This window comes from Dermacentor andersoni, chromosome 3 (assembly GCF_023375885.2).
Source record: "Dermacentor andersoni chromosome 3, qqDerAnde1_hic_scaffold, whole genome shotgun sequence".
Lineage (NCBI taxonomy): Eukaryota > Metazoa > Arthropoda > Arachnida > Ixodida > Ixodidae > Dermacentor > Dermacentor andersoni.
In genome coordinates this window covers 23,812,286-23,826,991 of record NC_092816.1, presented here as the reverse complement: position 1 = coordinate 23,826,991, position 14,706 = coordinate 23,812,286, and the positions used below count along the sequence as shown (strand labels likewise).

Here is a 14,706-nt window from a genome sequence, read left to right as displayed (position 1 = left end):
ATCTGACATCACCATTATTACACATGAAAGAGTAACTCTCAATGACAACACCATCACTGCAAGCGGCCAGTGGGACGGTTGACAGTCTACACATACCACTGAGAGGAGGAAAGTGGCGCGGCGTTGAAATTGCGCGGAGTTCGAGGATCCTCCTCGCCACGACGAAGATGTATAGGGTATAATCTTTATGATTAAGTTTATGACAGCCAGAGCTGTAAACAAAGATCCATGTCTATACATAATGAATTAGCCATTTGCGATAACAGTCGGCCACCGATACATCTGTCAGCTGCTTGGTGGTATAGTAGTATATACTTGGTATACGGTCTACACAGGCAAATCATAGGACACCATGGCAGCATCGGCGATGCCGCCGTGTCAGCCCTCGCCTGCATGGCCGTCTTGCTACCGCACCGATGTGGACTCGGCGGATCCCTGGTGGCCCTCTACTACGACCGGTGAGCGACCGGAAGCGCTTACAAAAAATGCATTTGCCCCGAAACTTCTCGTTGATAGGTATTTAGGCGTATTAGCTCTGGGGTAATGAGCATGATGTAAGAATTTTCATCAAAGGCAAGGTTGTCATGGCTGTCTCAGAAATATTACTAGTAGAAGAAAATTTGTCCTAACCCGGACTTTTAAACCGCTACTCAACATCTTTCTTGCGTGGTCGCACTACCATTTCAGGCTGACGGCTAGCCTCCGGAAAGGATTTTCGAGGAATATATTTACTAATCAGTATTGTTGTGCTTCTAGTTGTCAGAAACATGGGCATCGCGCTTTTATCTCATAGACCCCTGGCTGGCTCACGAGGTAAAGCGACCCCCACAGAAGCGCGTAGTTGCAGGATTCGAGCCCCAGAAGAGGCTGAATTTTTCAACTGGGATGCCTACTTTAAGAGAAACTCGGATGCATTTTCTTGATTACAATTTTCTTTTAATAGAACCACATTCTGCTCCTTTCTACTGTGGTCGTGGCAGGTGTGACGTTGCCACAAATTAAGATATCATCATCATCATCATCATCATCATCATCATCATCATCATCATCATCAGCCTGGTTACGCCCACTGCAGGGCAAAGGCCTCTCCCATACTTGTCCAACTACCCCGGTTCTGTACTAATTGTGGCCATGTTGTCCCTGCAAACTTCTTAATCTCATCCGCCTACCTAACTTTCTGCCGCCCCCTGCTACGCTTCCCTTCCCTTGGAATCCTGTCCGTAACCCTTAATGACTATCGGTTATCTTCCCTCCTCATTACATGTCCTGCCCATGCCCATTTATTTTTCTTGATTTCAACTAAGATGTCATTAACTCGAGTTTGTGTCCTCACTGAATCGGCTTTTTTCTTATTCCTTAAAGTTTCACCTATCAGTCTTCTTTCCATAGGTCGTTGCGTCGTCCTCAATTTAAGTAGAACCCTTTTCGTAAGCCTCCAGGTTTCTGCCCCGTACGTGAGAACTGGTAAGACAAAGATGTTATACACTTTTCTCTTGAGGGGTAATGGCAACCTGCTGTTCATCATCTGAGAATTCCTGCCAAACGCACCCCAGCCCATTTTTGTTCTTCTGATTATTTCAGTGTGATGATCGGGATCTGCGGTCACTACCTGTACTAAGTAGATGTATTCCCTTACCACTTCCATTGCCTCGCTACCTATCGTAAATTGCTGTTCTCTTCCGAGTATTGTTGTGCTTCTAGTTGTCGGAAACATGGGAATCGCGCTTTTATCTCATATACCCCTAGCTAGCTCACGAGGTGTGAGGTGAGTTAGCTCACGAGGTGTGTCACGAGGTGTCACGAGGTGTGAGGTGAAATGTATGTGAATTTAATTCATGCCGTAGCGGATGTTTTTATCAGCCATCACCATCCCGCATTCAGCCTTCTCTCGCTTAAATCCCAAAGTCCTTGAGTTCCCGTGCTTCCCTCGTCCACTTGGTGATTGAAAAAAATTTCGCTTTATTAAAATATACTACGTGCGATGCGGACGATATATAGAGGCACCCAGCGCATTATTCTGCGCGTTCATGAAAACATTTCGTATCCAGCGCTCTAAAAATTTGCGATGTAGAACCATAACTTTTGTTTACTCCCCTTTGCTATATCCCGTCTTGCACTTTTGCCGCACGCGTCACGCTTAAGATGAACCTTGGACAAATGCGATTTTCTTAATCGAATGCACGGGAAACGCTGAAGTCATATCAATAGAAAACCGGCGAACTGCGTGATTTGAACGATATTTGTTGTGTTTAGGAGCAAATTTTATCGATTGGTGATATTAAAGTATTTATTTGTTATCCGTGTGTTCTCTTTACAAAAATTACCGTAATTTAATATGTGTCAAAAAACAGTAAAGCCGAGACTTCAACAAGGTGTTAGGTCGTCTAAGGTATGCAAACATGATCCATTAATTTCCGACTTGCCAAAAGCGTTACATTCCTTACGTCAGTTGGCCGAAAGGTCGCACAAATATTGGTAAAATTCATGGGGGGTAGAGACTTAAGAACCGTGATCTTTTGTTGCTGAGTCACAGTGGTGTGAACATTATAGCACATTTCTAAGAAATTTTGCACGTTTCAACAATTCTTTTCGAAAAATCGATGGCCTTAATTAAAAGTATACCACACGTAGAAAATGTTTCTTTTCATTTAAGAGCAGCCAACCGATTCAAATTTAGGTCAGTGAATACCCAACAAAACAATTTTTTCAAACCATTGTACTTAGATAGCAGCTCCCGAGACAAAGGTTCAATTTCTTCCACCTCCATCCAAGGGATCAAAGCGCCAATAGATGCCAACAGTTATTTCATGTCGACGCTTGACCTTTAACCGCCTGTTCATTGAAAACGAGAGATTTGTGCGCATAATGGACGTGTTTTACTAAGATAGGTCACTGATCTCTTTATCTATCACGCTACCTACCTATTTATGTGATTAACTGTGGTCAATCAAGTGCTGTCTCGGAATCCAACGTTTCGACTAGGAAACTTGTGTTCAGCTTGCCTCTTTCGTCAAGTCCACTTCCATTTCGAAGCGTTAGTTCTAGGCGTTGTTTCTTCGACCACTGTTCATCATTTCAAGTCTCCATCTTTCTGTGTGCATCCGTACTGCTCAGGTCCTCACCTATATATGCCATACTTCTTTCTGGAAATCATGTTTTTCTACGAAAGGGTGACTACGCAACTCGGCATGTTTCCGTATATTTCATCGAACTTCGTACGCACTTCGTAGCAATTCAACGGTGAGAACAGTATACGGCATTGTGCTGTGCGGCCAATAGAGGTAAAACGTGCTTCTTTCGTGTAAAATGTTTCGCCACAGGTTTAGTTGTTCAAGGCTGTTTGCTTGAGGACGAGATGTTGCAACCTGTAGCTTGAGAACTTATAGTACATTGGCTGCGGTTGGCATACGCTTGACACGTGGGCCTACTAAGACCATGGATCACAGAAATATGGGAGTCTTGAAGTGATCAATAGTTGTCGAACAAGTGAAGTCGGTGGGTGGGCCGTTCCGACAAAGAAAGTTGTCTGCGTCACTGATGAAGGTAACTCCCCTTGTCGAAACGTTTGTTGCAGCGACATATATATTTAGAGGGCTGTTTTATTTATGGTGTAGTTGCAGATTATTTCGTTTAGTAATAATAATGATGTATCACAGTCACTGCAACTCCCAGTGTGCGAATGCGATATATGTCATAAGCTTACATATATTATATTATAAAAAAAGTTTGAATGAATATGATGACTGCCAAAGCCACCAAATTCTTAAGCGCTGATACTGGTATAAAGTGAAACCGCACAGTCAGCACCAATAAGGCATAACTCGCAGAAACACAGCGTGCAGGAGAATCGGGACCCAAATGTCCCCCGCCCCCCCCACACACACACACAAAAAAAAGCAATATTGTAAGTGGGATAAGCAACATACGAATACAATATGCGGTAATATTTGTCCAGTACATTTTTCTTGCGCTTCGTCGGGAAAATTTAGATGTATTTTTATCATTGGTTGCAGGTCGACTCGCTTGGTAACAGCTCTAGACGCCGTGGGTGTGGTGTCTACGGAGGCCGAGTCATCGTTCTTCAAAGATAACTCGACGCTCGCCAGCTACGGTAAGTGTACTGATAAGGTTCATAGAATGAACGTGCACCTAGAAAGCGGGCAAATTGGAATGCAAAAACTTGCTCAGGAAGCTCGTAGAAAACAATTTTTTTTTACACGTCTCACATTTTTTTTTTATTTTAGAGCCCAACTGTACACATTGTGCGCCTCGAAAGTTGGGCGCATTTCCGGCTAACCCTTGATCCGTACGTTACCGTTTCGATCGGCCTTCACTTCGCGCCACGAAGAAGCATGTTCTACGCGCGGGCACGGAGAAGAGGGAACTTCCATTATTGGGCAATCGAAATAAGCAAATTTGGATGAGAAAACTTCATTTTGATAAATTTGGGAGCCGGCGACGAATTATGCGGTTTCATGCCACATACGTCGACGATATCTTCTCGGCGGTATACGAATTAAACGAAGCCAGCCACACTTTCATGTGGCTGGCTACCTGCGGCTGATACCGTCGCCCGCACTGGAACGACGCTATTATGAAAAGCGCCGGCAGCTAGGAGCGAATGCTTCGTCTGACTCTCGTTCCAACGAGTCACCGAAACTCGAGATCACGCAACCTCCAATACTAAACGCGCGGGAACACAGCTTACATGATGCCAAGCCGTCTCGTACGCCCCGCTCACTCTTTCCACACGCGGCAGATTACATCTAAAGCAGCGTGCGTGGCTACGTATGTGCTCAGCCGCGCTTATAGCCATGCGCAACCACGGCCGAGGCTCGCGCCAGAAATCGCGAGTACGCCACAACTTACGTCCCTCCCCCGCCTCTCGCGCGCGCTTGATCGCGTTGCCACGAGTTCGCTTCCTTCCCTCGCTTTCCCCCTGCTCACGTGGGCAGGCGGTACTCGTGAAGCCACCATCTTTCTTGTCTCACCCTCGCACACTTTCACTCGTACTTAAAGCACAAAGTGCGCGGGGCGGGATAGGATCTTATCACACTTGGACTTTATACGGAACATGATGTGGCTCCACTTCGGCGGTCGCTCTTATCGCGCCTCGTCGCGCGATTTGAGAGGTGCCCCCCCCCCTTTTTTTTTTGCAAGCAGCCGCTTCTAGTTCAATCACTTGGCCATCTGCGTGCGCGGGTTTCCATTTATTGTCTCGGCATTCCTTTGCGGCGGAACCGAAATTTAGTTATATTTAAATCGCATATTGAGGTTGTAAATACATGGTGGTCTATGGAGAGGTTACCAAAAGTTAAATACTTCGTTATATCGAGAATATCGTTATATAGATGTTCGTTATATCGAGGTATAACTGTATAGTTTACGCTGGTGCCTGCACGTGGCACGACCAGCGCTGTGCACAGAGCGTATACGCCTTTCCGCGCTACGGCCAGCAAGCGCTATGCGGAACCCAATGAACCCCGAACAAGGGGTCCGTGCTGAATAATGTTCTCTCTCCCTCACTTGTCCACGAGAGAACACCGTTTTAAAGACTCACCGTTGGTGCAATTTTTTTTATTCTGGCGAGCGAAGAAACGCTTATTAGGTATCCAAACTTTGTTTGACGGCAGCTGATTGCATAACGACACGAATACATGTGCAGGTCGCATGGCGCCCATCGTGCCAGGAGCAGTAGCGGGCATGCACGCCATCCACAAGAAGCTCGGCAAACTGAACTGGCCCAGCGTCTTCGGCCCCGCTATTGCGCTCGCCCAGCAAAACTACCCGATTGGGCCGCATTTCGCCAAAGCCTTACGAAGGAACGAGAAACGAATCGAACCTTTCTATAGGTATGCCCGGGCCTACAACGGCTGTTTTTATTCCTTTCCTCTCCTCTTTCTTTCTTTTTTTTATCAATATTTTGATGGAAAACGTCCCTGTCTGTAAATCAGAGTCGCCCAAAGTTGCAAACAGAAAATGCAAGGAAAGTTATTCCGAAAAGCCGGATTGATAATACGCGCCCTGTATTACACAGGAAGCTGCAAACCGGTTCGAGCCATTAATATTTTAGCACCGGAGCTTAACCTGAAAAACATCTAAGTGTGTGAACCTGAACCCGAACCGAACCCTAAAATATTTCGGTTCGACACTGTGTTGTAAAGTCAGAAAAAGAAGCCAATTAGGATATTTCGTGTCGGTACTCCTGTAAGGAGGCAACCTGTACGGAGCCTGCTTGCTTCTTCTAAACGAAAATGAATGTACAGCAATCGGAAGAACTTTGGTTAGCGAATTGTTCAATCCTCCAGCGATGTCTCTGCGACCTGCAGTTAAGTATGTGCATTATGGCTTCTTTACACTCTGTTTCAGACGCATGTTCTCGAAAGTTAAGAACGTGGAGTACCTGAAACTAAGTAAAGGCCTTTACCAATTGCTGTATGACGTGGCTAACAAAGGCTGGAAATTCTTCTACACTGGGAAACATGCCAGGCGGCTGGTGAACGACCTCGCGCGTGGCTGTAAGTGCGACCCTTACAGGAACCTGATTTTTTGACACGAAGTAAACTCTTAACATTTGCGTGCGAGTATAATGTCTATAAGACCACAAGTTATGACTTTCCGCTGGAGCTTCCCCGTCGGATCGTCGGCATCAATCTTCCGACATTGCCTTCACTCAGCAAATAAACACTACCACCACCGTTTTATGATACGAAATGACAAGTGTCAAGTCAGATGTCCAGTGTATTTTTTTTTTTTTTACATTTCCTCCTCGCCTCGGTAGCGGCTTCTTTCCATCCTTCTTTTTTCATCTCTATCTTCTGTTTGTGCATTACTTCGCAGTAGTACTAGCAGCAGTAGCAGTAGTAGTAACACCAATAGGTGCTACGCCCAGTCCAGTCGTGCATATTATTTAAGAGCCCACAAGTGTGCATACTCTGTCCATTTATTTCGTGAAGCCATCGTCGTCATTCCGCCGCCATGCAACTTCCCCTCTCTGAACCCCAGCCGCAAAGATCTTTTTGCATCGCCCAACTGACTGCAATGCAATTGCAACGCGAGATGTTTTCATTCCGTGATAATCTGTCAACACCACGACTTCCTTCCCTAGTTTATGGCCATATGACCTTTTCTTTTTTACTTTATGTACTCCCGCTGTCTACAGGTTTCCAATGTCAGCTATATAATTGACCAGAAACACAACAGCACAGAATTTGTTAATCACCAGAAATGCGTCTAATTAAACACAATTTATACAATACGAATTCCTGGGGTTTTACATGCAACAACCACGATCTAATTATGAGGCATTATACCCTAGTGGGATACCCCAGGTTAATTCTGACCAACTGGCGTCCGTTAATGTGCTCTTAAATATATAAGCACACCAGTGTTTATTTGCATTTCGCCGCTATCGAAATAAAGCCAGCGCGGCCTAGATCGAACTCGCAACCTCGAACTCAGCAGCTCAGCGCCATAGCCAACGCGCTACGTCGGCGGGTCACTAGTTTATTCTTTTTTTTTTTTTTTTTAATGTGTAGTCATTCTCAGGCGACTCACCCAGGAAATATGCCCGTCGATCTGTCTGTCTGTCCGTTATACGAAACAAGATGCGCTTTATAAAGGAAAACTAACAGAATAAGTCAGAAAGGAAAAACGTTAGTGGTGGTGACAGTCGAACCTACGACCCCACGCTCATAATCCGAGTGTATTATACCGTTGTCACACGTACACTGTTGATCGCGATCGGGGTCGATCTGGGTCATATTTCTTGATCTAGATCAGCAATGGTCACTGCTACACGTCCAACGATCCCTATCGAGTTATTATCGTCTGCTGATCCTCTATAACTATCGTAACTAGATAAAGCCTAAGCTACCAATGCAGATTTGCAAGATATGGTTAACCTTGAAGAATATTTCAATTTTACAGCTTACTATTGCTGATAAAAAAGGTTGTTAAATGTTTTTTTTTTATTGCGCTGCCTCCACGTTTCGTTTTTATTGATTTCTGAATACTGCGCTAGAGGCTGCAGACATAAGCCTGCGGTGGTCGATCACGATCGTCGAGTCACGATCCCACAGTGACCGTGTAGAAGTACACGGGTCCGGATCCAGCTTAATCCGGATCGGTCGCGATCGCGCCGATCGCGATCAGAAGTGTATGTGTGGCACACACTGAACTAAACATCCACGCATGCAGAAGGTGAATATATCTGAGCCATATGAATTTGTTGTACCGGCGCTACAAAACAGATGTCAAAGGAGAACAGTTACTATGGAGCCTTTGTTGAAAGATTTTTTCGACGGTGGAATAAAAGCCATCTCATAAGAAGCCATTCAGATCTCTGGTACTTCTTGGTAGGTACAATGAGATTTTACTGGGCGTACATGTTTTGCTTAAAATACTGCCTACATTTGAATAAAACCTTTTATTTTTTCATTGCTTTATGAATATTTTGTACTCGCAACTGTGTTCATGGCGGCAAAATCTCGAGGAGACGAAGTAGGGACGGAGTGATCATTACGCACGCGAAATGCGGAGGATGTGCATTCTGCTCTTACTGGCGACAAGTTGTTTACCGTGATACTCTCATTGAAATTTTGCCTTTGATAAAGAAAGTGTCGCAGTTTCACCCAAAAGGCAAAGTATCGATTGCTATAGTAAATTAGCGTACAGCTATACGATATAAGGCTAGCAGTTTTATCGGCCCTATAAACTCGTAAACAATTGCTTACTAACTAAATTAACAAGCATGGTGTCACGCGCTCAGGTAAACATTAACACATCTCACTCGACGAGCGCGGACACTGGCTGTAAAAAGGCTAGCGTGAGGAAATCGGTAGCAGCAGCAAGTTAACTGACCTTCGGGCTGCCTCTCTTTCCAACGAGAACACAGCGCATACGAAGCTATCAGCCCTCAGTGCACCCAGACTCCGTACTCATCGCAGATTGCTTTTAGGTTAGGGCCCACGCAGCTGCACTCAGTCGCGGCATACTCAGGCGCCGCCAGAGTGGAATGATCCCGCCCTCCCTCGGTACATTGCGCGCGGTGGAAGACGGCGCGCTTCCTACCCGCCTTCCTCCCTTGCCTGCGTGGGATCAAGCAACCATTCTCGGCTCACCCCCGCACGCCTTCACTCGCAGCTACGGCGTGTGGCGACGGTGTTATCGAATTTTGAGTGTATGCGGAACATCACGATGATGGCGGCGGAAATCCGCCTGTAGTGCATGTAATTGCTATCGCAATAAAATTATTTCGCTAGAGCAAAACGAGCATTAGTTCGAGTTAGGGTCTGGTTGGACATTTCATTCCGGGCTTGTACGCGTTGCAAAAAAAAAAAAAAAAAAAAAAAACAAGGGCGAAGACTGCCAAAGCTACAGTCAGAGTTAGGAAAACGTCATTCACGAGTATACTCGCGAGTGGCGCATCTTCTTTCTATCCTTCTGCACGGCCATCGTAAAACACTGCTCGCTGACCAGCTTTTCGAGCACGAAGATCCATGCGAGAATGCCACAGCTGTCTGTCCGCTAACCATGAAGCAGGCTTAGTCAAGTATCTAAGCGTAGAGCGCAATCAGCAGATTGTCATTTGACACATTTTTTGTATGTTCCGCCCGTTTACGCCTGTACCTATAGGATTGGAATTAGCAGGGATGCGTACCTAGATATGTTTTCTTGGGCTGTAGTAACGTTATTATTCTACCCATCTGTCTCAGTTGCATATAATTGTGACACAGGACATCCTAGGGGCATACCAGTTCACAAATATAGAGTACGTGTCAAAGGCAAAATTCTTATCGTGGCCACGCACTTGACCACGGGGAGCACGCTCGCGCGCTGGGAGCGCACTTCAACGGGACCGGAGAAAGGAAGGGGGCGGCTGGGCAGGCCGCATACGAATACATATATTTGGGGGGAAGGTGGAGGGCACGTTCCCGGTGGATCCCTTCCTCCCTGGCTATGCCACTGCTCGGACAATGAATTTTAGTTTCATGTTGGAAATTACATATGTAGAAAACAAAAATTCCATAGCAACACGTGGGCTATAGAGACGAAGTCGATCAAGGTAGCTATATGAGCTTGTTAGTGTGACATCTACCTTTCGCAGCGCAAGCTGAACGACAGGGACAACAGAAAGGCGCATTCTACAACCACACAGCGCTAACTTCCAACAACATATTTATTACCAGTTCTCATTGCTTCTTATACCCTCGAAACGTCGTGCGACACGTGTACATAGCTCGGTAAACTTTAACTAAAAATTCGTCAGCTATTCCACTCTGTGAAGAAGCACGAGCAGCGAAGCTGTGGTGTGTTTTACCTCAATCGACGCATCTAGGTATATATTATTATTATTATTATTATTATTATTATTATTATTATTATTATTATTTTGAAGGACACTGACAACGAACACATCTTCTGACTGTGGAGCGATTTATTCTTATTCTTTTATGAAGTAGTGACGTGTGCAAGTACCTTCAAGGGGAGTATGGTAGCGCGATTCAAAGACGGGACAAGAGAAGACACAAAGGGACACACACAGCGCTAACTTCCAACACTGTTTATTGTCGAAAACCAGGTCGTACTTATACACTCACACCACATGAGTCACAGGCACGTGAACAGATTAACAATCAGAGCGATACATTTTGTGATATGCTAAGCCATGCGCAAAAATGTCAGTTCTTTTTCAGAGAGAGCCAATGATGGTTTGCTGATACATGAATCCCCTAGGGCATCAATCTGCTCGGCTTCTATTATAAGTCTAGTGAGTTCGCACTTGTTTCTACCGGTAATGATTGTTGATTCGAAGAGAGGGGAGCACTTATGTTGCTTACAATGAAGGGAGAGAAACCCATCTGATACAAGTGCAGCAATCAGGCAAGTGCAGCAATCAGGGACTGCTGAACGAGCAGAGAGATAGTACCCGAGAGAAAAAAAGACCAACAGTGATACCTTATATCCACCGGTTGTCGCACAACCTAAAGAAAATTGCCCACCGAGGTAACACTGATGTGGTTTTTTCAGCACCCAACAAACTAATCAGCCTGTGCAGGAAAACAAGACCAGAAAAGAAAGAAAGTGCCCCTAGCTGCCAAGTTAAACACAGGAAGAAGTTCAGAGAATGCAAGACTTCAATTATTTATCGTATACCCTTATCGTGTGGGAAGTATTACGTCGGACAGTCGGGCAGATGCATTAATGATAGACTGCGCGAACACAAAAATAAAGTCGACAAACTTGTATCAGATGGGTTTCTCTCCCTTCATTGTAAGCAACATAAGTGCTCCCCTCTCTTCGAATCAACAATCATTACCGGTAGAAACAAGTGCGAACTCACTAGACTTATAATAGAAGCCGAGCAGATTGATGCCCTAGGGGATTCATGTATCAGCAAACCATCATTGGCTCTCTCTGAAAAAGAACTGACATTTTTGCGCATGGCTTAGCATATCACAAAATGTATCGCTCTGATTGTTAATCTGTTCACGTGCCTGTGACTCATGTGGTCTGAGTGTATAAGTACGACCTGGTTTTCGACAATAAACAGTGTTGGAAGTTAGCGCTGTGTGTGTCCCTTTGTGTCTTCTCTTGTCCCGTCTTTGAATCGCGCTACCATACTCCCCTTGAAGATGCATTACCAACAAGCCCACATCGCAACCCTCGTGTGCAAGTACCGCCGCATTGCAGACGGGAATTCCACAATATTTACAACTTCACCATGAACTACGTAATTATGAAACGTAGATAAAAGTCGGCATAATGATGGAGCCGTCTTAGCGGCCAACATCAATATGATTTTTTTACAGATACGTACTTTAGATTGATAGCTACAGAGAATTCGCGAGAAACGGGAGACATTTTTTTCGCGTCGACGCGGCGCGTAGAGGGACGGACATCGACCACCGCCGGAGGGTAGCTACATACTGCTGCGCTGTACAACGGGAATCTACACGCAGGTATCTTTTTAGCCACGCTGATTGTTAGACAGGCATACGTTCAACGCGAACAAAGATAATCGAGCTCTTTTGTAGATAAAGAAACTGATGGCTTACTGACGCATGCGTCACCAAATGTTGATATGTTTCTATAGCTTCCATTATCAAGCGTGTCGTTTCGCACTTGCTTCTACTCATGACAGCAATTTCTTTTAATCTGGGTTGGCAGTTGCATCCTTTGGCAATGGAGGGCAAGAAACCGTCAGCAGCCACGTTTTTATGTTGTATTGTGTTCTCGTAGCCTATCACTTAAACGTCCACTAGTTTGACCAGTGTAGGACTTTCCGAAGAGCAGGTAGCAACGAGAACTGAAAATAAATCTGCTCTTGAAAGTTAACGCTGCGTGGTTGCGAAATGTTCCTTTCTGTTGTCGCTGTCATTCAGCTTGCGCTACAACAAAGTAGACTATTTATTTATAGGCATTTTATACGTTCTTTTGTCCTTGCCTTGTGTTCCGCTGTAACGAACCTTACTATGAGACGCACCGCAGTTTAGGGGGCTCCGGATTGGTTTCTAACATCTGGTGTTCTTTAACGGGCACCTATATCTTAGTACACAAGAACGTTATTGCATTCCAGCCTTATGCGAACGCGGCCGCAGTGAACGGCTGTCGGACTGCCGCTGAAACAAAAAAGTCTTGGGGCAAGAAATGGCTGGGGTGCCTCGATGGGTTCCCTTTTCCCCGCTGACCGGGGCGTGGAGTGCATTGAGTCACATTAGGCTGGGCGCGTCGAAAATGCCACCTCTTTGTAGTGAGTGAACTAGCCATTGAAAAGGGTGTGTGTAGTGCTTATCTGTGATGCCTAGTACGATTTAGTATGACGCCTAGTGGGATCTATAATGCCCATAGACACCTAAAACAAACAAACAAAGAAAAATTCTGACCAGTGGTCACTGCGTTCAAAAACTCATAACGAGGGTCTCTTATCTGGCAGCCTTGACGTCATTAGGTAGCATACGACGGTTTATTGGCCACGTGCCTGCTCTCCTAAGTTCCCGTGTTACGTGGCGCCCTCGGGCAGAAAGGATAATCTACATCCGCCCGCCATGTCCCTGATTGGCGATGGCTAACAATACCAGGGCTATATCTAGTACACGTAAATACCCATACCCAAAATAGTGAGTTCATGGTTGACGCCGTAGCACAATTGGTAGTCTAACGTACGCATGATTCGGAGGTTGTGTGTTCGTCTCCTACCGGCCACAACTTATCTTTCATCCACTATCGTTTCGATTTTCCTCATTATTTTCTACATTTCAGCTTCAACAACATAGGCTTACCCCTATGCTTCATTTGTCTTCGTAGCCAGTTATCTTGATATTGTCGTGATTAACAAAGAATCGGGCCCCTCTGTTTTCCGTATTCTCGTCCTATCTCCCTCTTGTATCTCTTGCACTGCTGTGTACCCAGTGGTGAAATGATTGGGTTCGCCGCTGGTGCGTTACTCTTCGCCGCAGCGGGTTTCATCACACTTGAAGACTTGGACCACTACGAGGCGCATTGGGTGCAGCCGCTCGTCTTCAACATGAAAACCCACAAGACCGTCTATGGTGTGCCCGTCCCTGGCGGTGGAGCGTTGCTGGGGCCTATCTTGGATATAATGGACATCACGCAAGTCACAATCACGCCTTCGAGTTAGCTCTCTAGGCTATGGAAATTGCTTCGGCGTCCCATTTCGGCGCGAGTTTGCAAAATGTGCCGGGCTAACTCGTCGCTGACAGGTTGTCATGTGATAGCTCCCACAGCGTTTAGAATTGTAGACCCAGTAGTGATAACGACTGCAAAGTTAATTTATCGACGATATCACTTTCAAGAGAAAGTGTTAGTTACATAAGGAGATTCTACCCAAATAAAGTAATTTTTTTTTCTCAACGCCCACTCAACGTACTTTGGTGAGGTTTCTTGTTAAAGAGCAATAATAAATCAGCTTAGGCTGATAAAGTATCCTTCGACACTCTATTATAGTTGCTCTTGGGGAACACGCTTGAGTATTACTAAGAAAAGGACAAACAATCTTCGCCTAATTGCGCCTGCATTGCTCTGTGCAGAGAAACAAAGTTGAGGTTGCAAGGTCGCAAGACAGTTCCGTATACAACCGCTGAGAAGCTGCACAGGTGAGACGTTTTTTTCCTTCACCGGTTCGATGTGCCAGTTCTTCTAAAACAGATTCTTAAAACATTAACACATGATAGCTGATTTTTCTATAAACCACATCCAACGCTTGATACAGGAATTGTGCATAAATCTGAAAGTACTCAACATATGCGCCTACTGAACCTCCTTCTATATTGTCTAAGATAAAATGAATTTGAGGCAACGCAGAAGCCTAAAATTCAAAGAGCAATGTTTGGAAGAAGTATAAATTAATGGAAAGTGCAAGAATATCTAGTACTATTTGCGATAATCCATTCGGCAGTCAACGCGGGTCATCCGATCACTGAATCGTGCGAGACAGCTGTTAAACCTCAACGGTTTATTTAGCAGGCAGCGCGCTGCAGACAATGACGCTGGCCATGATGATTAATATATACAGATGAAGAAGATGATTCCCAGCGCGTGGAAGCGGCCAACCTGGCCTCTGGTTATGGCGGCAAACGCCGTATGAAAGGCTTTAAACGCGAAACATGCACAATCTCTGTGGCACGGCAGCGGCCGTCCAAAGGCGGAACAACTGGAGCGACACGGTCGCTACCTGGCGAAGTC

The 14,706-nt window shown here is 45.4% G+C and overlaps 1 protein-coding gene across 1 annotated transcript; it reads left to right on the top strand.

Moving 5' to 3' along the window:
* The first annotated feature begins 343 nt into the window (after positions 1-343).
* On the top strand, positions 344-13,642 carry LOC126520757 (scoloptoxin SSD14-like). Its single transcript, XM_050169536.3, has 5 exons — positions 344-458; positions 4,014-4,111; positions 5,666-5,852; positions 6,370-6,518; positions 13,461-13,642. The coding sequence occupies exons 1-5, from the start codon at positions 394-396 to the stop codon at positions 13,640-13,642; spliced, it is 681 nt and encodes a 226-aa protein (XP_050025493.3). The 5' UTR covers positions 344-393.
* Positions 13,643-14,706: the final 1,064 nt, after the last annotated feature.

What these genes read in the sequence shown, in the direction of transcription:
- LOC126520757 (XM_050169536.3), top strand. Translation starts at nt 394, where the DNA reads ATGGCCGTCTTGCTACCGCACCGATGTGGACTCGGCGGATCCCTGGTG. An exon ending in GTGGCCCTCTACTACGACCG is followed by an intron (nt 459 to 4,013) that starts GTGAGCGACCGG and finishes CATTGGTTGCAG; the next exon opens with GTCGACTCGCTTGGTAACAG. An exon ending in CTCGACGCTCGCCAGCTACG is followed by an intron (nt 4,112 to 5,665) that starts GTAAGTGTACTG and finishes ATACATGTGCAG; the next exon opens with GTCGCATGGCGCCCATCGTG.